General features: G+C 35.6%; 1 protein-coding gene across 1 annotated transcript; it reads left to right on the forward strand.

The window, feature by feature from the left end:
- Window positions 1-635: 635 nt before the first annotated feature.
- Window positions 636-23,844, forward strand: LOC108340442 (uncharacterized). The gene is made up of 14 exons (XM_017577835.2): window positions 636-730; window positions 825-976; window positions 1,066-1,277; window positions 1,367-1,986; window positions 2,356-2,516; window positions 3,225-3,285; window positions 5,464-5,529; window positions 5,632-5,717; window positions 5,886-5,949; window positions 9,302-9,514; window positions 18,984-19,049; window positions 21,340-21,419; window positions 21,507-21,634; window positions 23,317-23,844. The coding sequence occupies exons 3-13, from the start codon at window positions 1,133-1,135 to the stop codon at window positions 21,619-21,621; spliced, it is 1,677 nt and encodes a 558-aa protein (XP_017433324.1). The 5' UTR covers window positions 636-730; window positions 825-976; window positions 1,066-1,132; the 3' UTR covers window positions 21,622-21,634; window positions 23,317-23,844.
- Window positions 23,845-25,171: the final 1,327 nt, after the last annotated feature.

Below are 25,171 nucleotides of genomic sequence, written 5' to 3' on the forward strand. Positions count from 1 at the left end.
TCGAAACTCCTTCATTGTCCATCACCACGATAATAAACTATAATTTTTCTCCCACCACTCATTATACGTGGAAGACGAACATAAATGGTCATAGACATACTTGAATAACTCCAACTACCATGCTAACAAACAAAATAAATATCAACGAGGATCACAAATTTCACAACATAAGAATAACCACCCACGATAGCATCGTACAAGAAGACACTAAAATCTGGTAAAAGAAGAACTTAAAACCTTGTAAAAAAAAAGTTAAAACCTGATATAAGAAGAACCTAAAACTTGGTAAAAGAAAAAGCTAAAACCCATGAATGTATAAGGACACCAACAACAATCTCTAATTAAGGATTCCAAGAATTAGGATTCATGAAATCCTAAATTTTTTTATTTTAAAAATAACTAAATCAATCTACTATCTGCCGCATCTTTTAATTAAACCATGTTAATATCTCACATTATCTCACATTTAATACCGTTTAGCCAATTTAATTAAGAAATTTAATTGAATCAATTTTTTATACATAAAAATTCAATTAAAACAAAAAATAAGTAAGGGAAATCCTTGAAAGAAGAAACCAAAAACAAAGACTTAGTATTTAACAAAAAAGAAACATTAATATAAAATATTTTATCAACAGAGACAAAAGAGTGTTCCCCTCCTTCATGTTTTCAAAACCTTCACTAATTTCTTCCTACCCTCTCTTCTAAGATTTCAGGAATCTTCATTAAGGTTTTCATCTAATTTTTCTTTTGCAAATCTCAATATCATTAATTTGGCGTTCCATTATTTTTACTAACTTTTAATTTTCCTTTTCTTCATCTAGGTTTTATTTTTCTTCACCATTTTCGTTTTTGAAAGCTCCACCTTGAATCTCGTCATTTGTTTTTTTTTCTGCTGAGAATGCAACCTGCGGCAAAACTACTCATGTTCACTGTAAAGCTGGGCAGGGAAGGAGTAATTGTGCTTTGTTATCCGGTAATTGGTGATCTTTATGATTACGTTTAGGCGTTATAGAAGGTTGTAGGTGCTGAATGTTCTTCATGTGGTCTACTTGTGTTTTCTAGGTTGAATACAAAGCTGTTCCTTAAGTATCGTGACTCAGTGAAAACAAAGCAAAGAAACACGCGCAAAATGGCATCAAAGAAAGCATGGAGAATCGTTCCGAGACCCCTCTTAGAAACCATCCTCAACAACCACGCGCAGCACCACCGTGTCCCCCAACCCCTCCTCCTTCATGGCCCCAGAGGCGTCGGCAAAACCACCCTCATTCTTCAACGTGCCTTTGTTACTCCCTCTCCCACTCTCTCTCTCTCTAAGTTCTCTCCCTCTAAGACGCATTTCACGTTTCTCCCTTCTTTTTCTCAGGTTTACTACCCGACTGGAATAAAGGCCCTCATCTCACCGGTTACGTCGACTTCGCGGAGCAAATGAAAGTTGACCATGGCCCATCACACGGTCCGTGGGCTTCCTGGTCCACCTGCCCGCCGCCACTCCTCTCCGACTGCCGCAAAATCCTCGAGCATTGCCTGGAATCCATGGCCGAGAAGGGTGTCCGCGCAGGCTCCATAAGCTCCCAACAAATATTCACTACCCTCAACAAATGGCACGCCCTCACCACCGCGCTCCGCCAGGTGCTGCAGAGCAAGTCCCGTGCTTCGGACAGGGCGTCCCCTGCCGTGCTATGGGATCGGGCCGTATTGGCCATGTCTGGGCAATGCACCGGTGCGGAGGTTGGTAGGATTTTGGGATTTGGGGAGAAGAAGAATGGCTTGTCCTTTGAGGAGGCTTCTTACATGAAAGAATCAATCGCGGCACTAAAGCTGGCGAAGAAGGTGATCGAGCTTCAGCAAGGGTGGAAGGCCAATGCCATTTCTCATATGAATCACACCGGTGTGTTCTCCAGGACTTTGACACATTCTTGTACTGATTGGCCTTGCTTGTTGTTAGAGTTGTTGTCACAAGCTGCTGAAATTGATCATTTTCAGGTACATTATTGGTTTGTTTTGCAAAATACTCAATTTAATCAAGGTTTTGAATTGCACTCATGAATTCCATTCTAGTCATTTCGGGCAATCGTGGCTGGTGTATTCTCAGTTGCAGTTGGGGAGACCTCCAACCATGATTTTGTAGCTGTAGTTGTGGTTTTGGACCATAATTATAAACCTTGAATTAAATTGACAATAATAAAGATGCATTTCGTGCTAATATACATCCAGAAATGACTGATTTTTGTAAGATTGTATGCTTATTTATCTATGCTACGAAGTCATGTTGGATTGCTTTTTTCTTTCTTTTTGTATAGTGTGTTAGTGACATGAGGTGTTCAAACTGATGATATATTCAAGTAATTGCAGCCAAAGTTGGTTATTAACAATATTGAAGTTTTAAAGCACGCCACGGTAAATAACAAGTTATCAGTCAGTGGACCCCTATATCATGATAGTCTAATATGGAGAATAATTGCTTTGGGTGCAAACGAGCGCTGTCTGCCTGTTATCCTGGTGACATCTGATAGGTGATTTTCTTATGTTAAACTTTGTTTCTTTTCTTCTCATTTTTGGCGCAGTTTACCATACAAAGTTCTTACATAGTGGTTGGATTTTGGTTTTATTTTTTTCCAGCTAACACTGCTTATTCTTTTTACTTCGGAATCTTGTGGTTGTCAAATTTTCTCATAATTACTTTTTTGAATTGAAGGCACTGGAACCTTTTTATTATACGTATCAACTTTTGACCGCAGGGGAACTATCTGTGTATGTTGAAAGGATCAGTGACAAAACATAGTAGTTAATCGAGATACAAGTTCTGTATGGGAGAACTTATATTTTGAACTGTATAGTGAATCATTAGATTCATGAACATTAAAAATGTAACACATACTTTAAATACAAGAAATATAAACATGCAAATATACAATTAATAACAACCACGTAGTAAAAAAGAGTGGTTGTATGTATATGTATTTATGCTGCACAATTTCAGCAACATAACCTCCAAAAAAAAACTGCTGTTGCTGCATAAAATTCCTATAACAATGACTAAATGCTTTTTCATGGTCTTGGGTCTAGGTTGACTTTCATGTTATACATATTCATGTATTCTGAATTCTTTCATACTTATGAAAGACTTGGGCTAATTTAATATTTGGTGCTGCCCTTTCTACATTTATTTTACCTTTGTATTCTTTCTAATACTAATTCCAATACCTTGTTATTTGCCCCAGTTACTACTCATATGAAGCTTTCTTGGAGTTTGGATATATGCAGATATTTATCTCACGTGAGGTACTTGAATAGCCAATGTTTTCCTCCTCCGCTCTTTCTTTCTACACAAACCAATACAAACAAATCATTATGAGAATTTGTGTATATATTTAGGTTAAGATACATGGACGAACATGCTGATTCCTCTGAATTAAGCATGAAATATGGAATATAGGATTAGTCTACAATTGAATTGTATAGATGTCTACCTTCCTTTCTAAGGAAAAATGTGACTGATAACAAGGTAAGATACACTATGCTACCTTTTAAGGTTAAGTTTCCTAGGAAGGAAAGTTGAGGGTAAAACACAATATGTGAATCAATGTTATCTACAGTTGCCAAAAGGCTGCTATTGTGGTGGTGAGGCATGAAAACATGTTTACGCGTTGCAATTTTGAATCATGGTTGGAGCATTTGTGATTGGAGGTGTTGCAAGGCATTGTTGCAATTGTGCTCTTGGTGTGATTTAGGATTTTTCGTCAACTCTTGCTTGAAATCTTGAAACTACCCATCACTTTTTAATTTTTTGTGATGGTATATTTGGGTTTCCATAATGTTTAATGTTATTTAGCTACTAAAAAAGCTTATCCCTACCATGACACAGATAAAAGATCACAAGGATAGAAAAGAAGAAATGAAGAGGTGAAGGCCTGTCTTTTTGTTGGTGTTTCTCAAATCATCTTCATAAGAATCATGACTTTTGCTAGAGTAGTTTAAGAAAAAACTATTTTGTACTAGATCTATTTGTAATCTATAATCTTTGGGTTAAACTCAAATGTATGGTTGTCAAACTCGCGAGTTAACTCATTAACTCGGACGAGTTTACATTTCTATACAACTTTCAAGTTAACATAGAAACAAACTCGCTTTTGTTGCAAACTTGGTAGAATCATGAGTGAACTCGGTGAACTTGCCTAAGCTAGCAAGTTTGCAACCGAGTTGGCGAGTTCAAAAGAGAAATTTTTTAAAGCCCAAAACAGCAGCCACCACCTTTGTTTGGTGTGTGAAAGTGAAAAACTCACCCTGATTAGAAGATTAGGGTTTCCCTTCTGCATCCTGCATGTCTGTTCGTTCTCTGCACCACTGTTCGCCCACTGCGTTGTCGTGGTTGTCTCCAAGGTAATCAAAATCGAGATCTTACTCAAGATCGGAAAGGAAAATATAAATTGTAAATGGGAAGATCGTAACGTGGATTGCAAGATCCTACAAAATTGATTGTCACTCAAAAGTACATCATTAGGTACGAACATAACATCCTATCTATATAGGTAGGAGTAAGTCCTTCCAAGTTACAAAACAGTATCAAAACAATAAATAGCTGAAGGAAGAGTGAGAATGAGACTGTTTTAGAGAAGGAGGATCGGCAGTGTGGATACATTTTGGTCAAGGAGGAGCGGCAATTTTTTTTGATCTTTTAGTGTGTCAAGTGGCAGTTTTCCACACTTACAACATAGGGTGAGTCACTATTTTTGATAGGATATGGAGAGTCTATGAGAGAAAAAGAAGAGTTAATGAGAGGAGGAGAGCCGAGTTAATGAGGTCTAACTGTAATAACAGTTAGGGGGGCGGGGAAAAGAGCTCATATAAAGAGCTGATGTATCTTTGTACAAAGTTAGTTTTGAATTCATTTGTATAGACATGATTCTTTTACCCTGTGGAGGGGGAATTAGGCTCCCTTGGAGGTTTTGGGTTGTACAGACTGAAGAGATTAATACAGAAATACTCAGTTTTGCTATCTTTCTTGTTGTTTGGTGTGTGTTCGTGGTGTTTAGATAGGTTTCATACTCAGAAACCTATCAATTTTTTTTAATCTTTCGTTTTGCAGTGGCACCACAAAACACCACCTTTTCTACCCAATGCAAATACACATACCTTCTACTATGTGTATTTGCACCCAGTGTCCACCACCAACTCGTCTACTCTACTGTCAACTCTTCCCATGGTCATTACACTTTGCAAGTCAGCGGTACAGGGTTGAGTTAGGCCTAAATTCACTTTCGAAGATATATTATGGCATCAAATGATTCATGTAGTTGACTCCACCTATTGAGAAAAGATTTTGTTTTAATTATTATATTGCTTCCTCCTCCAATTTGGTTATGATGAAGTCGAGGTGGTTTTATGCCCTTATAGTTTGTGTATAAGTTCTTTTCCATATGTTTTAGTACATATTTTTTATTGAACAACTTTTTCTTGCAGACCTTTGGATGGACTCCACAAGAAGCCAAAATGCACGTCGTCACTGACTATTTTAGTCTTTCAGAAGTATGAATATTTCAACCATTAGATGATTTTTTTTATTGTTTAAATTCTTATTTTAGTTCCAAGTAATCATTGCAAGTATTAATTAATATTTCTTAAATTCAGTGGAACGTGATCGCTGAGGTACTTGGGCCAAATCCTCGACATCTATTTGAACTTTATGCACTTAAACAAAGCAATTATCATCTGAAGTAAGCATTTCTTTTTTGAATTATATACAGTTATAAAAAACTATTATAAGCAATATTACTCTTTTGACCATTGTCTGCAGGTGTTTTATATTATCATAAGTTTTGTGCCATTGTTACACGTCAATGGAACTGAATGTCTTACTAGTTCATGCTTTTGCTTAATTGTAGACAAACAAAAGACACTACTAGTACTTTCGAGGACATTGTAGATGCATACATAGCCTATTTGCAAGTAAGTTCAAAATTGGGCATGAAATATATCGTCTTTCAAAGAGATGTCTTTATATGATATATTTTTCGGATTATTCAAGGAAACCCTCATAAAAGGCATTGTATATTTTTGTAAATTGCATTAATTTTGCCACAATTACGGTAATGCAATAGCATGGGAAAATTTCTCCTATGAAGAGATAAATTACAGATTCCATCATTTTGACAAAAGTAGACAAGGTGGGTGGATATATGAAAGATATCTTTTCCTTTCTATCACTTTTTGATATATGGAAGTAGAATAAAAGGTGAACTTTCATTTTATAGCATTTTCAAATTTAAAGGGCTTAAGCATTTTATAGCATTTTATATCATATTCTGTGTTGTTCAATAAATCTCTAGATTTTCAGTTTCTCAAAACCTTTCAATGTACCTGTTTTCCTTTCTTGCGACCATATCACACTCAAACTTGATTTTCAAAGTGAAGAATGTTTTTTCTTAGGCTACTCTCAATTTCATCAAGGTTGTAAATGTTTGTCTTCTAATGGTTATGTATTTATATCAAAGGATGTTTTATTTGATGATGATCGTTTTCCTTATTCTGATCTGTTTCATCAGTCTCCAGATACTATAAAAAATGTTTATCAATATTTTACTTTATTTCCAAATCTGTCGTTTCTTATACAGCCTACCAGTCCTGTGTCCAATACTTCCATTTTATCTGATAATGAATCATCTCCTCATGATTCTCCTTCAGTTTCTGTTTTAAATGATTCAACGCCCTCTGTATCAGATCCTGCACCTGCACCTGCACCTGTTCTAAACACTCATCCAATGCAAACTAGGTCCAAATCTGTGTTATTTTTCAACATCGGATTCATCCATCTCTGCTGCTGTCTCATTCTGAACCAACTAGTGTGAAACAAGCACTAAGGTTAAAAACTGGCAGGCTGCAATGCAACAAGAATATGATGCTTTAATCAGTCAAAGAACTTGGGATCTTGTTCCCTTACCATCTAATAGAAAAACAGTTGGCTGTAAATGGGTGTTTAGAGTCAAGGAAAATGCTGATGGTTCTATAAACAAGTATAAAGCACGACTTGTAGCTAAGGGGTTCATCAAGTTCATGGTTTTTACTTCCATGAAACTTTTTCTCCAGTGATTAAACCAGTAACAATCTAAATTGTTCTCACTGTTGCTCTATCCTTTGTCTGACAAATTCAACTGATACGTTTTTAAATGGATTTCTGAATGAGACAGTTTTTATGCAGCGGCCTCCTAGATTTGAAGCATCTGATAAATCATCAGTCTGCTAGTTAAACAAGGTGGTTCACTTGCCTTGAAACTGCACTTCGTCAACTTGGGTTTATTCCTAGTACATGTGACGCTTCATTGTTCATCTATAAAAAGGGTTCTGAGATGATTTACTTTCTGGTTTATGTTGATGATATTCTTATCACTAGGAGTTCTCTTAGTCTCATAAAGCATATTACTGCACAGCTTCATGCCACTTTTACTTTGAAACAACTTGTTCACTTGGATTATTTTCTTGGTCTTGATTGAGGTCAAATACTTATCTGATAACTCCATCCTTATGTCTCAGACCAAGTATATTCGTGATCTTCTTCATAAAACTCACGTGGCTAAAACTCATGCTATATCTTCTCCTCTGGTTTCTAATCGTAAATTGTCCAAACATGGTGCTGATGTTTTTTAGATCCTACTGTACAGATCTGTTGTAGATGCTTTGCAGTATGCTACTGTAACCAGACCAGAAATCAGTTTTTCTGTTAATAAAGTCTGCCAGTTTATGGCTAATCCTCTTGATTCTCATTGGGCAGTAGTTAAGCGCATCATAAGGTATCTCAAAGGGACTCTGTTTCATGGTCTTCATTTTAAACCTGCTTTCCTGCATCAGCCTTGTATCTTTAGCAGCTTTTTGTGATGCTGATTGAGCATCTGACTTTGATGATAGACGGTCTATTTTTGGTTCAACCATTTTCTTGGGCCCTAATCTAGTCTCGTGGTGGTCTAGAAAACAAGTTATTGCACGTTCTAGCACTATAGCTGAATATTGAAGCCTAGCTCACACTGCTGCAGTGCTATCTTGGATTTCAAAACTGCTCATATAACTTCATGTCTCTTACGCAGTTCCTACTCTGTTGTGATAATCAGAGTGCTGTTTTTATTGCTCATAATCCTGTTTTCCATAATCGCACAAAATATATGGAAATTGATGTAGTTTTTGTGTGGGAAAAAATTTTGGCCCAGCAATTGTGCATTGTTCACATTCCAACTCTTGATCAATGGGCAAATGCTCTTCCTTCAACTCGTTTTGCTTTTCGTGCCAAACTCAATGTGAAGAATGTTTCACAAGAAAATTCTTCTCCTTGAGTTTGAGGGGGCCGTTAATGTTAGTATACTATTGTTAAATAGTTAATAATTTATATACTATGGTGTTTTCTTTGTATTTGTACAAATTATAATATTGTTTTCCCTTTTCTTGTACAACTGTCAGTAACTGACACATATAAATAAGTCAGTATACTTGTGATTGAGTAAGAATATGAATTATACACATTTGTTCATCATTATTTTCTCTCTTCCCTCTGTTCCAATTCTCTAAGACTACTGAAAACGACTTTGCGAACAAGTCAACTCATGAACAGTAACCTAACTTGCAGACTTATACGAGTTTGCCACACACTCGTGAGTTTGATAATAATTCCCAACAGGTTTTCCAAGTATTGCTCTTCTCTATTGCCTCCATTTCCAAATCCATGGCTTGTTTCCATCTCAAAATTAGAAGAAAATATTTTCTCTCTTTTTCAGTCTCATTACATACATGATATATATACATACATTGATTGAATAATTTAAGAAACAAGCACAACCTATTCTAGAAAACAAATCCTTGAGATTGTGGGATTGGTTTGCTAGTAATAAGACCAAGACACAACCAATATACAAAAGTAAAACAAATAAGAATAAAATCTGAAACTTCCTAAAGTTTCTTGACAGAATAAAATCTAAATCTTCCTAAAATATCTAATCTCAATGGATCCTGCTCTGTGTGTAATCAATTCAGTTTTACAGTTTAATGAAATTTCACATGATCGTTTCAAACTTACTCTAATTTATTTACAAATAATAAAAAAATTGAATTAGGAAAAATATGATGAATTAAAATAAAAGAGGGAATATTTGTAAGTTTTTCTTGTTTTTCTGGAGGTTGAATTTGTGGACTGCTTTTTTTTGAAAATATAAGGTGTCATTTTATTTTCTTTTTGTTTCTAGTTGACTTCAATTAATTTTGTTGGTCTTCTGTCTTCTGTATTCATTGATTAATAACATGTATTATTCTCTTCATTCAGATTACTGTTGTGAATCCTGCTATGGATAGAGCTTTGGAGTTGTTGCAAAAATTTGCAGTTGATGTACACAATGGAAAAATTTCAGAAGACAGATTACGTTTTGGTGCAGCTTGGAGGCACCCCCCACAAATTGATGACCCTATGTTGCACAAGGAATGGGCAAAGCTTCAATTAATGGATTTTGTTCAGTCTTTTGCTAATACAGGATTTGCGGTAAACTTTCTTATCTTTCATCAAATTATATTTTGGCTCTGATGTGACTATAGTTTTTTTTGAAAAATGAATGACACTGGAGCAAAGTTATATAAAACATAAGAACATGCATACGGAAACACAATGCATGGAATGATCCCATGTTTTTTGTTTCTTCGTTTTTCTTTTTGTTTAATAAATTTTCATGTGATTACAAATGATAGATGTCCTTTGTGGTGTCAGGAAAGCTAAGATGCCAAGTTACATAGTATTTCCAAACATAGAATTCAAAATTCTGGGATAATGTCGCTATTTTTTGAGCTTTTGTTTGTTGAAGGTGATTTTTAGGCTATACTATCCTACTTGCTACATGTAATAAATGTGAAAAGTGATTTCTTACATACCTACAAATTATTATAATTTTTAGTCTATACTATCCTACTTGCTACATGTAATAAATGTGAAAAGTGAGTTCTTACGTACCTACAATTTATTATAATTATTGTCATGTCTTATAAGCAAGGACCGGATGAGAAGAGGTATATTCTTAGAATATCATTTTGTCAAATTACGTTTTGTACCAATGTTGGTGATTAGCTTATGTTTAATTCCCTGTTGAATGATTCTTGTAGTAGATATGAAAGCTTGTACGGAAGTATCATCAGATAGGTATTATGGCAGGCACCATAACAGTATAGCATGGCCGTTTTTTCTGGTCATTGCCATCTGCTATTTTGAAGGATATGGTGTCTTCTGCCATTTCTGTTGTGGCACTTGCCGTGCACATTGGATCTTCTATGAACAAGAACCTTCTCCATGGTGCGAGATATGAAAGCATTTCAAAACGAGTCTTTTTTTATGTTGAGCCTTCTTTTTAGTTGTCTCGGATAATAATACTTGAGTTGTGTAACAAAATAAAAAAATCATTTTATAGATAACAATGACACCAATTACATTCTCATCATCTTTATTTGTTACTATGAGAAATAAAGAAGATTGGGAGAAAATATCCCTTATGTGTTTAGACTACACATAGGGTAGTTTATTTATATTGTAAGATATGGGCCAATGCCCTTAATACATAATAGACTAAGCCCAAATAACAGAAACACACATCTTAACATCTAACACTCCCCCTCAAGCTGGAGCATATAAATCATATGTTCCAAGCTTGTTACAAAGATAATCAATTCTAGGTCCTCGTAAGGACTTAGTGAATATGTCTGCCAACTGGTTGCTTGAGTTAACAAACTCAGTCTTGATATCTCCGGATATGATTTTTTCTCGAATGAAATGACAATCAACTTCAATGTGTTTGGTTCTCTCATGGAAGACAGGATTAGAGCTAATATGGAGAGCAGCTTGATTATCACATATAAGTATCATGTGAGTGACATCTCCAAATTTCAATTCACTAAGCAATTGTTTAAGCCACACAAGCTCGCAAGTAGCTGATGCCATAGCTCTATATTCTGCTTCTGCACTCGACCTTGCCACAACACTTTGCTTCTTACTTTTCCAAGATATCAAGTTGCTACCAATAGAGACACAATATCCAGAAGTAGACCTCCTATCAGAAGGGGAACCAGCCCAATCAACATCTGAATAGCAAACGATCTTTGTATCGTTGTTAGGGCCATATAGCAAACCTTTTCCAGGTGATCTTTTAATATACTTCAGTATACGAACAACTGCATCCCAATGGTCTTCACATGGGGAGTTTAGAAATTGACTCACCACACTAACTGCGAAGGAAATGTCAGGACGCGTAACAGTAAGATAGTTTAATTTACCAACTAGTCTTCTGTACCGTTCAGGATCTGAGAAAGGCTCCCCCTGATTTGGTAGGAGTTTGATGTTAGGGTCCATAGGTGTCTCAACAGATTTACAGTTCATTAACCCTGTTTCCTCCAAGATGTCTAACGCATACTTCCTCTGAGATATGACAATACCATCATTGGATTGTGCTACTTCAATACCCAAAAAGTACCGGAGTTTGCCAAGATCTTTGGTTTGAAAATGATGACAAAGGTGTTGTTTCATCTGAGAGATGCCAAGATAGTCGCTTCCTGTGAGAACAATATCATCGACATACACTATTAAATAGATACATCCAGCACTCGAGTGGCGATAGAACACTGAATGATCCGCTTCACTGCGAGACATACCAAATTGTTGAACAACACAACTGAATTTACCAAACCAGGCCCGAGGAGACTGTTTTAGGCCATACAAGGATTTGCGAAGACGACATACCAATCCAGAGGACTCCCCCTGAGCAACAAAGCCAGGCGGTTGCTCCATATAAATTTCTTCCTGCAAATCACCATTGAGAAAAGCATTTTTGACATCAAGTTGGTAAAGAGGCCATTGTCGAAGAGCGGCCATGGCAATGAAAAGGCGAACAGAGGTCATTTTTGCCACTGGAGAAAAAGTATCACCATAATCCAAACCAAAAATCTGTGTGTAGCCTTTGGCAACCAGTCGAGCTTTCAAACGATCAATTGTGCCATCAGGACCAACCTTGATAGCATACACCCACCTGCAACCAACAACAGACTTTCCAGATGGTAATTGGACAAGCTCCCAAGTTCCACTTTCCTGTAAAGCACTTAATTCATCCATCATAGCTTGACGCCAACCAGGATGAGTTAAGGCATCATCCACAGATTTGGGAATTGACACAGAAGAAATGGATGAGAGACAAGTATAAAAAGATGGAGATAATCTGTGGTAATTAAGAACAGTATAATGGGGGGAAGGGTTACGGGTAGAGCGTATACCTTTACGGAGGGCAATAGGCAAGTCAGACTCAGTTGCTGGAGCCGGAGGAGACACATGAGGCGGCACCGGAAGTGAGTCATGAGGGAGACAATTACGGCGACTATAAACCTGAAGGGGTGGAGGTGAAGGATGATCCTGTGGTGAATGAGAGTCTAAAGAAGGAGAAGACAAAAGGGGTGGAGCATCACCAGGAGGATCACAGATAAGAGGAATATCAACAGTAACAGGGAGAGGTACAGAACTAGAAGATAGATGTGAAAAGTAAAAGGAAGACTCATCAAAAGTGACATCAGCAGAGATAAAATGACGATTGAGGGAAGGGGAAAAACACTTATAGCCCTTTTGTGACCGTGGAAATCCTAAGAAGACACATTTGTGAGACCTAGGAGATAACTTATCAAGACCAGGACTAAAATCATGAACAAAACATGTAGACCCAAAAACTCGAAGAGGTAATGGATGCAGAGGGTCTTGAGGAAATAAGATAGAATGAGGGATTTTGTTATCTAGGACGGAAGATGGCATGCGGTTGATAAGATAACATGCTGTGAGAACTGCATCACCCCAAAAACGTGAGGGTACTTGACCATGAATAAGAAGTGTACGAGTTGTTTCAATAAGGTGTCTATTCTTACGCTCAGCCACCCCATTTTGTTGAGGGGTATAAGCACATGAGGTTTGGTGAAGAATGCCATGAGAAGCCATAAACTGTTTAAACTGTTGAGAAAGGTATTCACGGCCATTATCACTACGTAAATTTCGAATAGACACCCCAAACTGTGTTTTTATTTCATTGAAAAAAGATTGAAAAATAGAAAACAACTCAGAACGATTCTTCATTAAAAACAACCAAGTACATCTGGAATAGTCATCAATAAAGGTAACAAAATACTGAAAACCTAAAATGGACTTAACACGACTAGGTCCCCAAATGTCAGAATGAACCAATGAAAAGGGGGACGACGCCCGTTGTGAGACACTACGAGGAAAGGAACTACGAGTATGCTTCCCTAACTGACAAGACTCACACGACAAACTTGATAATGTGGACAACCTCGGGACAAGTTGTTGTAGTTTGGCAAGACTAGGATGACCGAACTGAGCATGAAGAAGGGATGGTGACTCCATGACTACGCCAACATGTGGAGAAGGGCGGAGATGATAAAGGCCATGAGACTCACATCCTGTGCCAATCATGTGTTTCGAACTCCGGTCCTGCAACCAAACAGAATCTTTAGTAAAGGAAATAACACAATTAAGAGTACGAGTTAAACGACTAATGGACAATAAGTTGAAGGGAGACCCAGGGACATAAAGTACATGATCAATGGATATGGATGGAAAAATATTAACAGTACCAATACCATGAGATGAGACTCTAGACCCATCAGCCATTGTTACCGAGGGTAAATTAGCTGGACATGACAAGGAAGAAAACAAGGACTTGTTACCAGTGATATGATCGGTGGCGCCTGAGTCAAGGACCCAAGGTCCAAGGGAGTGAGTTAGACCAACAAAAGGTGTACCTGTACGTGCAACATATGCAGATGTAGTGGAACCAGAGTGCTGATGATCCTCATACCATCTGAGAAATTCGTTAAAGATTGCAGGTTTGTCTATGATATTAGATGAAGTAGGATGGTCTGCAGACGGTGATCGGGGAGGTGGATCAGAATTTGCCACTGCTACAGGTCGAGGAGGACGTCCATGGAGAGCATAACATCTATCAATCTTGTGGCCTAACTTGCCACAATGGTCACATTTTGGACGTCCTTTACTTGGCTTGCGAGACCGACTTCGATCATCACGTTGAGCAGCCATAACAGAGGAATCATCAGTACGAGGAGATGTCTCAGTGACGGGTTTGCTCGGTATACGCAAAAGAGCAGAACAAGTAGAAGTAAAGTTGGGTATGACAGGAGAACCCAAAATCTGATCACGGACATGAGAAACATCATCAGAGAGTCCGTATAATGCCAACAACATGAAGAACTTTGATCGTTGTTCCAATTCTTCAGCAGGAGTGGAAGCAGGAGGTAATATATCATTAAAGTCATGAAGAAGGGCATGAATTTTACCCAAATATTCTGCCATGGGACCAGGATTGCGCGGACCAATAACAGTTAATAGGTCCTGACAAACACCATAAAGACGCTGAGTGTCATTTGTGTATAACAACTTCGCTTGTGCCCATACTTCTGAACATGTCTCATAGGATCGAAACATTTGTTTCAGTGAGGAGTGAATGGTGGACTTTATAACAATGCATAACTGAGCATCAATTTTCATCCAGCGGGAAGTGTCATCTATGAGAGCAGTAGTCACATTTTGAGTAAGATGATCTAAGTACCCCTGACTCTTCAACCAAAGTTTGATGTCGGACGCCCAGGTTGCATAATTTGTAGGATCGAAACATTTGTTTCAGTGAGGAGTGAATGGTGGACTTTATAACAATGCATAACTGAGCATCAATTTTCATCCAGCGGGAAGTGTCATCTATGAGAGCAGTAGTCACATTTTGAGTAAGATGATCTAAGTACCCCTGACTCTTCAACCAAAGTTTGATGTCGGACGCCCAGGTTGCATAATTTGTGCCATCTAACTTGTCAATGGACAAGTGTACATTCACATAATTAGTATATATTGAGGGATCAGAAGATGAGCCACCAATAGAGGTGTTTGTAGACGAGGAAGACGCCATGGAGAGGGAGAAACCCTAAAAATTCAAAGTGCTCCGATTGACGCAACGACCACAGATCCAGAAAGAGGGCGAGGAGGCGATCACGGCGGTGCTGATCGGCGGCGGAAAGCTCCGGCGACGCGCCGGCACGCGCCGGCACGCGCGCCGGCAGCGGCGACTCTTGCGGCGGCGCGTGGAGGCGCGTGAGAGCTCCGATCGCGGCGATCTTCGTGCGACGGTGGTCGCCCGGCCGAGACGCTTCGGATGGTGTGGTCGTCGGTCGATTCTGGAGCTCCGGCGGCGGCGGCGACGGCGCGGCGGTGGCGACGGCAGCGGCGGCGACGCGACAACAGCAGCAGTGATGGGTGCCGGAGACCGTGGAGTTGACTGGAACTATTCCTGTGCTCTAGATACCATATGAGAAATAAAGAAGATTGGGAGAAAATATCCCTTATGTGTTTAGACTACACATAGGGTAGTTTATTTATATTGTAAGATATGGGCCAATGCCCTTAATACATAATAGACTAAGCCCAAATAACAGAAACACACATCTTAACATCTAACAGTTACAATCAAACACTTTCAAATAAGGGAAAAAAAATATGCTGAAATTATAGATTCTAAAGATATTTTTTTCTAAGTGTGGAGATATTGTAGATATTTATCCTAATAATCTGCTATTTACAACATTCTTTCTCAAGTTGGTAAACTAATATTTATGATTCCCAACTTGTCTACAAGATCATGTAATTTGTTCTGAAGCCCCTTAGTGAAATGTTTGCTATTTGAAGTCTTGCAAGTTCATGGTTGTAATTATTGGAGATTCCATATTGATTAAAGATATAACCAAATTATATTATATAAGTGGTTGCAAACCTAACATTTCAAGTTAGTTTTCAAATATTGAGTTAAACTTAAATTTCACTTTCTTAAAATGGTATCAGAGCCATTTAGAGCTTATTGTGCTCATGTTTTTTAGGTCTATTATGTCACCTGCTATCAGGTTCTATCCTAGTCCTACACTTTAGATGTTCAATCCTCGATGTGAGGGAGTGTGTTAAAGATAAAAGTATGACCAAATTATAATATATAAGTGAGTGCTAACCTCACGTTTAATTTGATTTTGAGGTTGAATTTAAATTTCACTTTAAGAGTAGCCATAAGACCTTTATCAAGATTATCTTCAGTGAAGTACTTGTCAATTTTAATGTTTTGTCTTATCATGTTGCAGTAGATTATGGATTATTTTCATGGCTGACTTGTTATCACAGTATAATGACATATGAATGTTCGTTTTTATGTTGAGGCCATCTAGTATAAGTTTCACCTAGAGTTTTTCACACACCTTGAGCTAGGACTCATAATTTAGCTTCTGTATTAGAATGTGATCTACTCTATCCTTTGTTTTGCTTTCTTCCAAGAAATATACAATATCCTGAGGTAGATTTTGTTCGTCAATGACAAATCCTGCATTGTCTGCATTAGTATCTATTTTCAGGATTGAAGTGTCTTTTTTCATAAGCAATAGCCCCTTTCCTAGGTTTGACTTCATGAAACTGGTAAGTTAGAATACAAACCAGTAGAGACACTTGTTGAACGGAATCACAAACTTGGTGTGAATCAATTGAAGATGTAGCCATGGGTAGGCAATCTTATCAAAGGCTTGTCGTGAAGTTGATCTACTTGTCTCACTCTAGGTTTGACATTGCCTATGCTGTAAAGTTTGTAAGTCTGTTCATGCATAATCCTAAAGAGACTCATCTCAGAGCAATTTATCGCATTCTGCGATACTTGAAAGGAACTCTTGGAAAAGGAATTCTATTTACAGTGGGGAATGAAATGATCTTAGAAGCATACATAGACACTGACTATGTAGTTCAATGGACGACAGGAGGTCTACCTTCAGATATTAAACTTTTCGTGGAGGAAATTTAGTCACCTAAAGGAGGAAGAAACGAATCAAGTACAGTGTCAGAGTTTGAAGCCATGGCAGTGATATGTGAATTACTATGGTTAAAGATTGAGATATTTTAGGAAGTTTTAGATTTGATTCCTATTGTTTTTAATTATGTATATTGGTTGTATCTTGATTTTATTAATAGCATATCAATCCCAATTTCTTAGCGATTTGTTTTCTAGATTAGGCAGTACTTATGTCCAAATTTATCCAATTAATGTATGTATATGTATGAGATGCATGTAATGAGACTGAATAAGAGAGAAATTATTTCCTTCTAAACTTGAGAAAGATAACTTTAGAATATCTGAAGATTGATTGGAAGAGTTTTAAAAAAAAATTCAATGGAGGAAGCCGATGACAATGTATTGTGATAACAAGTCAACAATAAATATTGTGCATACTCTTGTACAATATGATAGAACTAAGCATGTTGAAGAAGATAGACACTTGTTAAAGGGGAAATTGGATAATGGTACAGTATGTACACCATTTGTATCCTCTGGAAGTCAACATGCAAATGTATTGACAAAAGGGATAACCGGTGCACAACTCAGTTTACTGTTGGTAAATTGGAATGGATGACATCCACTCACCAACTTGACGGGGGTGTCAAAATCCCTTGATTTTTGCTGCAATTAGTATTTTCTTGTACAATTTTAATTTCATAATTAGGATATTTAATTACATTTCAAAATTAGTAGGATTAATAGGCTGACAGTGTATTTTATATTTATTGTACAAGATCTTTGATCCTCAATTATAAGGATAAATTATATCCATTGTAAATTAGGATTTTCAATTGTTATGCCTATGTAATCTATTTAAGAGCAATTGCTCCTCTATGAATAATATCGGATTTTCTTTTTGAAATACACACACACACACTACACAAGATGGGATACTAATTTAGGAAATATAATATCAGCACTTAATGTAATCAGATTTCGATGATTCAGGAACATTAGCATATCCCTTCGATTCAAGTGTATAATTAGATTCTTATGATTTAGGGATATTTCCATTATACACTTTTTATTATAGTGTGCTTAATATGGAAGTAATAAAATATGATTGCTGACATAGGTTGATAACAAATGGTAGTAGGACTATAATATCCTTGTATAGTTTTTTGGATGGTTAGGGTAGAACTTCTGGCTTAAAATTCAAGCCTCCTCCAAGTCATGTATAATAATAAATTATCTTTGTAATGTTACGGAAGCATTGGTTCGAGAAGTTTGTCAGCAATAAAACTCCTCGTTTATTAGTGATTTTGAGTTTATAAACTGGTATTGAAAAACAAGAGGTATATGGAGTGAAGTGTGACTCTTCTGTAGTATGCATAATATATATTTTATTATTGTGCATAAGGCGATTGTTATTTGCATGTGGAGGTAAGCTCAAAGCTGAACCACAAAATTTGTTGTTACACTTTCACTTTATTTGCACAATCTATTATAACAAGTTTCTTATTCTTTTTTCCCCTTGACTTGTTTTCCCTTTTTGTTCCTTGTTTACTCTTGTTGATAATTAAGAAAAGCTATCAGAACCATGGATTTGATGCATGGGAATGAATAGTTATACAATTTGATTTTGTCCATTTAATATTAGGATTTGTTATAATTAGGACTTCTTTCTTTTTGTTTTTCAGAATAAGCTTTACAGGAAAGAATCTTTTCTAATATTCAGTCAGATTCTTATCATTCCACTATCGACTATATTTGCTATCTCAGCTCTGGTCAATTGCTCCATGTCATTATCTAGGGTTGATATGAATTGTAAGAGAGATATTAATTAAAGATTAAGTAAAACAATAACATTGTTTTTTGGTTGTCTTTCATAATTAATAACCCAAAGTTTGATGCTATATATTAGGCATTTGGATTAGGTTTTGTTGTAAATATCATGTTGTATCACCGGGTCAATGAAGGACTCACTTTTGATAACATTGGTATTGTGCTTAGATATTTATATTACAAGAAGGTATTGCTGTTTTGTTTATTTATCAACTATGCAAAGATGTGGTTGGAATCTGTTCAGTAGTGTTGATCCTTGTCTTCAAGCAGGTCAATTACCGAATTGATTATAGTGAAGAAATCTTTGATGATCCATCTATGGCTGCTTTGTTACAGGTATGTTAATTTAATAAAAGCCATTGGCCTTTTAGGATCTTCCTTGTCAATTTTTATATTACTAGCTTATTCAATTTGAAGTTTTGAGATGTAGATGATCATTAGTAGTTATTTTTGAAAGGGCTTGCTTTGATAATTTTATTTCTTGTTTTTGTGAAAGGTTGTTTACTATGGTAAAAATTTAATTTCAAAATTCAAAAACCATCAAATACAAGCGTAGGTGAATTATTGAGCTTTTTACTACTGAATATCTCAATGACAACCTGACCTAAATTCCTTAAAATATATTGTCAAACTATAAGAAAAAGATAAACATTGAGTTGAAGTTGTGTTTCTGTGACAATATGGGTGTTTTATTTATAATTGGGAAAAGAGATCAATACAATAAATAAAAGATATTTGATACATCTACTAATAACGATATGATCATAGAATATGTTTGATATCTCGGGTTATAATGATATGATCTTGATATTTTGTAATTATAACATTTCCTCTCATTGGAGCATATAAGTCATATGTCCTCAACTCGCTTGTTAAACTAACTGCAGAATATTACGATGGGTCATAGCGAGATAGCGCAGCTTACCAACTAACCATTTGTATCTTAGGATCTGAGTTTGACTCTTCTTTATGTGGTACAAGTTTGATACTTGGATCCTGGCGGTCTACCGGTGTAGGATTCCTATTTCTTCTAAAATATTCAAAGTATATTTCCTATGTGATGTCACCAAACCACCCTTGGAGTTAGCAATGCCTAGGAATTACCATTGTTTGTCAATGTCTTTTGTCTGGAACAATTAAGCAAGATATTGTTTTAGAGCTGATGAAGATGACACACCTTATCAAACATCCCCTTTGAGCAACAAATCTAGGAAGTTGTGCTGTGTATACTTCCTCATCAAGATCTCCATGCAGCAAGAGACTTAGGAATAGAGATAAACGAGACAGAGGACAAACATGTGTAATGTGTGAAGGAAAGACGATGATATCTTAGGTTACTTAGTGTGGGAAGGGTTATGGGTAGAACATATACCGTTTTAAACAATAGATCCGTTAATTTCAAAAGATTAGATCAGATCTAGTATGAAAGATTGTATTGGGGAAGGGGGAGGCATGCCGTCCATTTTATCATTTCTATTGTGTCTCCATTGGTGATAATTTGATCTCTTGGATTGCTTACAATTTAATTTAATCTATTCCCAGACATACTTTAAATTCTCAAATACAAAACTAAAAAGCATATTACATAATTATTAAATAATTTCCATTTCCTAATTTAAAAGTAAAATTAAAACCTAATTCCTAATTATAAAAATCGATTAAAAAATAATTTTATAAATAATATAATATATTATCTCTCATTTCTTCTATCCTAAAAGTAGCAAACCATCCCACCAGACTTTCCTCCCACATGATCCAAGCTTTTGAAATGGAGAAGAGTACTGCGAGTCGCAAAAACTTAGTTGTGGAAGAACGGTGGTGCGGCAAGCGAAAGACAACGCAATGAGTGAACAGTGGTTTGACGAGCAAAGAGCAAACAAGGGTGCGGTGGGCAAGTGATGGAGCAGCGACTGGCGAAAGGCGGTGCAGTAAGAAAAGGATCGCTCGTGGTTAAGTAGTTAGCGTTCTTCACTTTTGCACACAAAATGACTATGATGGCTACTGTTTGGGGGTTTGAAAAATTTCTCATCTGAACTTGCCAACTCAGATGGCAAACTCGCGAGTTTGAGTAAATTCATTGAGTTCACCATCGATTCTACTAAGTTTAGGTCAAAAGCGAGTTTAATTTTGAATTAACTCGAAATCTCTATATAAAAACGCAAACTTGCACGAGGTAACGCTGAGTTTGACAACCATGGATCCACTAGGCTGACACAATTTTCAAGAGGCTTTAGATACTATGCTTATAAGAGAAGAAAAACATTGAATTGAAATCACACCTTTGTGATAGTGTGGCCGACACAATTTTCAAGAGGCTTTAGATACCATGCTAAACTATAAGCGAAGAAAAACATTGAACTGAAATCACACCTTTGTGATAGTGTGAGTATTTATATTGAGAGAAAGAGATCAATACAATTAATGCATGATATTTGATAATCTCTAATAATTAAGATATGAGCCTAGAGTAATTCAAATATGTTGTTGATATTTTTTATTACAAAGACATGGTTTTAGTATTTGTAATTATGTCATATATTTTTAAATTTAATATCTGCATCTTCAAAGAAACGTCGTATGAGTAAATTCCACTGCCTTATCCCCCTCCCTTTGTGTATTTTTGAAGGTGGGACTGTTTTATGCTCAACGGGATCCGCCATTCATTCGTCCCATATCTAAGGGAATTCAAAGGTGTCTAGTGAGATGGTAAGTGATTTTTTTTTTCAAGTTTCAATGTGCTGATAATAGACTGGAATGGGTTGAAATACTTATTTAAATGATGTTTGATTGTAGGCTTGTACAGCAGCGGATGCAGCTGAATACCCACAATTTGATTCATTTCATGTGGCATAGAATAATACGTGGACGATATTATCGTCATTTGATGGTACAAATTGGCTATAAATAGAGCATGGAATCTGGTAAAATTCTTGATCTATCTCTTTCAAGTTTAATTATTGTAGAAATAAATGATAGATAGTCATATGATGGAATCATTTGTGTGACAAGTACAAAAAGCAATGGATTATATAGAGTGTACATTGCATTCCATATAGATGGGTATAGGCCAATATAGTAAAATATGTATTACAGTTATTGTTCACCATGTTGATCCTTGATAAATGTCGAGATGTTACTTATTGTGCAGTTAGTGGAATGGATTTAGTTCATACATGACATTTGTAGACCTTAGGAGAGTGTCAACAGCTAAAATCAAGAATATCCCAATGAGATAATCTTGATCCATTCCTTTTAACAGACCTGCATATTGCTCGAATTGTACAATATAATCTTCTACATTTCCTATTTGATTTAATGCCAGCAAAACCTAGAAGGGATTTCTCAACATATTTGGCTGAAAATGTTGCACCACTAAAGCTTTTCCTTCCAAAGCCACCATCACTACTTGCATTCTTTCAATAGAGACTTCTTGCAAACGGAAATATTTGTCCAATCTATTAGTCCAGTTTGCGCCACCTTGAGCCTCCATATGGTTTGCCGCCTTGATCTTTTTCAACAGACTTTTGGGCTGAAAAGTCATTATTAGAAGACCCAGATGTGGGTTGCAGGTGATCTTTTCTGCCACTCCTGATAATCCACTGATCAAATTCTCCATTCTTTGAAAACATTCCATTTGCTCATTTTCCGCTTTTAGCCTATCACGTATATCTTCTTGAATCATGCGTTCCAAGCTTTCGAATTTGAACTCCATTATGGAGTTAACCATGCACGTTCAACATAGTGACCACAGGACCAAGAAGGGAGCTCTGAACCAATTGATAGGGCAAATAGAACTTACAGAAATATTCAAGACAGACTCTTGAATGATTTTATTACTAACAAGACTGTTTCTGCCAATGTGGTAGAAAACAGTAACAGAGTACAACAATTGAGGTTCTTTTGAGAGGACCTTATTCTCCCACTCCTCCTTTCCTTTCTAGAAAACAAGCTAACCTCCCAAAAACAAAACCCTGACTATTTATAATAGTCAGCTACATGGAAAACATCTACAGGAGGTTATAACTATCACATTCAGTTACTCCTCCTTTTATACACAAGGCCAAATCTATCACCATCACACCTCCTAGACCGACACATACAAAATACTTCTTACATAAATTCTTCCTATAGTACACCTTCCAAACCCGTTCTTTCTCTATAAAGGTCTAACAGATTTCCTCAAGTTTGTGGACAAGAATGTACATAAGACATCCTGACTAGCTTATAGATCAGCCTTTCCATAATAACTTTCATGCTGTTTGGATGTTTTGTTCACATAGAAGAAACTTAAAAGAAGTGAAATAAGAATTATCTTTATGTAATGAATATGGTGACCAATTCATACCATCTATCCATTCATTAAATTTAGTTATAGATATACTATATAGACCCATATTCCTTTCATAATCCGGTAAACTAGTAATGATTTGTTTTGTGCTAGAATTTTTATAAATTTATTATTGTTGATACAGACTTTATTGCACGATTGTTGAATACGAACCTTCTAGTTGAGTTTAAAATGCAAAGACTTCAATAAATGGACTTTAATGAAAATCATTGTTGATTTACGATTTTTAGTTCTTTGACCTATTGTCTTCTACAGGGAATATTTGGATCTACAGAAATCTTGTTGAAACAATGTGTCCTTCAAAAATATAAGATCTGTATTTTCATGTCTCATGAGTTTAACTAATTCATATGGGTTGAAGGGCAAAGTGGCCAGGAAGTTGATGCCGTCTAGGTGCAATATTTTTATATCTTAAGCTGTAGAAGTTGGATCGATGCTGGCACAAAGTCAGTGTCCAAATTTGAAGAACAAAATGGTTTAAAACTTCCATGAAAACACCAAGATTTGTTTAACTGAAGTCTCAAATAAAATGAAGGCATCCATGACAAAGTTTTATCTTTTCAGGATTTTTTTGCCTTATCCCACCATTAGGGTAAGAAGAATACTATTTTTCTCATCATTAGGATGAATAGTTTATCTTTTTATTGGAATTAGCAGTCATTAAGATTTGTTTAGGCTTTAATTATAAGTTGTTTGTTCTTCTATAAATACGTAAGTCATGCTTTTGTAAGCACACCTTTGAGTTGAATAAAAAGTTTATCTTCATTTTTTTCTCCATTTCAATTCTCTCGTGCACGCTTTCTTTGTAGATTTGTTGAAACATTGATTCAGGTGTATACTTGATTTAAGGATTTTTTGGCATCTTACTTTTTGATTTTAACTTTTTTTTTCATCTTTTGATTTATATTTTTTATAACATTGGCTCTTCTCTTTATAAATATTTGGTTGTGAATTTTTATAGATAATATAATCCAAGTTAATCAGATTCTAGATTTTTAAATCATGATTAGAAATTAATCTTTAGAAATTGATTATAAATATAATTAAAAGAAATAACTAGTTCTATCTATTTCGTATACCCCAATTTTAATTATCAGTATCTATTTATTATTAATTATAATATATAAATAGATGTAAATTTTATTTTATCACATTAAATTATAGTATATAAATAGGTGTACATTGTATTTTACTTAAATAATAACAAATTATGTATAACCTAAGAAAATAGATTTTAAATAGTTATGATGTTTTAAAAGTGTAGCATTTAAGTCTAATTTAATTTAACACAACCAGCTAGTTGAAATTGACATCTATCTATACTGTACAATTTAATCCTATATTTAGTCATGTGAGATACGTAAAGGGACATTAAGCTTATCTTTTTTATATTAAAATATTAACTTCTTTATTTACTTATACGAGTGTAGATCGTATGTATATGTAAATGTAAATATGAATAATTTTTATAACCATATTGTTTAAGACTTTGGTGTAAAAGTAAAGCACCTCTTTAATTACTTATAAATAAGTTGTTTAAAATTAATAAAATACTTATGATACAATTTCTTCAACTATATAGACTTAATTTATTCAATAAAAGAAAAATAAAAAATACAACTGTAATATTTTATTTTATCTTTTTTGTTTTTGGGAACAAAAAGCTATAAAGGAAGCAAAAATATGCTGTTTATCCATGTTATTAACTTTAGATAAAATTGAACATGAAGATACTTAATTATTTTTAATATTATATAATAATAATAATAATAATAATAATAATAATAATGTCAAATAACTAAAGTGGATAGTAGTTTAGGAAATAATAGTGTCTCTTAGGAAGTACATATGATATTTAAAAATAACTAATTTTACAAAATTCTTACATAAATATACCCAAGTCCTGAGACAGGTTAAAGTATTGTTGGTAAAGTAAGTTGCAAAATCCGAGTAACAACATCCGTAAATGTTCCTCAGAATATCATAACAAGCTGCTGTCAAGCTCTTCATTCTCAGTCAGATGAGTTTTTAGGCTTCCATAGCATTTCAATTGTTTTGAAAAGGATTTGGATTGCAAAATTTAGAAATATATTTCAAATTCACCAATCCA

The sequence above is a fragment of the Vigna angularis genome, chromosome 5 (genome assembly GCF_016808095.1).
Source record: "Vigna angularis cultivar LongXiaoDou No.4 chromosome 5, ASM1680809v1, whole genome shotgun sequence".
NCBI classification, from domain to species: Eukaryota; Viridiplantae; Streptophyta; class Magnoliopsida; order Fabales; family Fabaceae; genus Vigna; species Vigna angularis.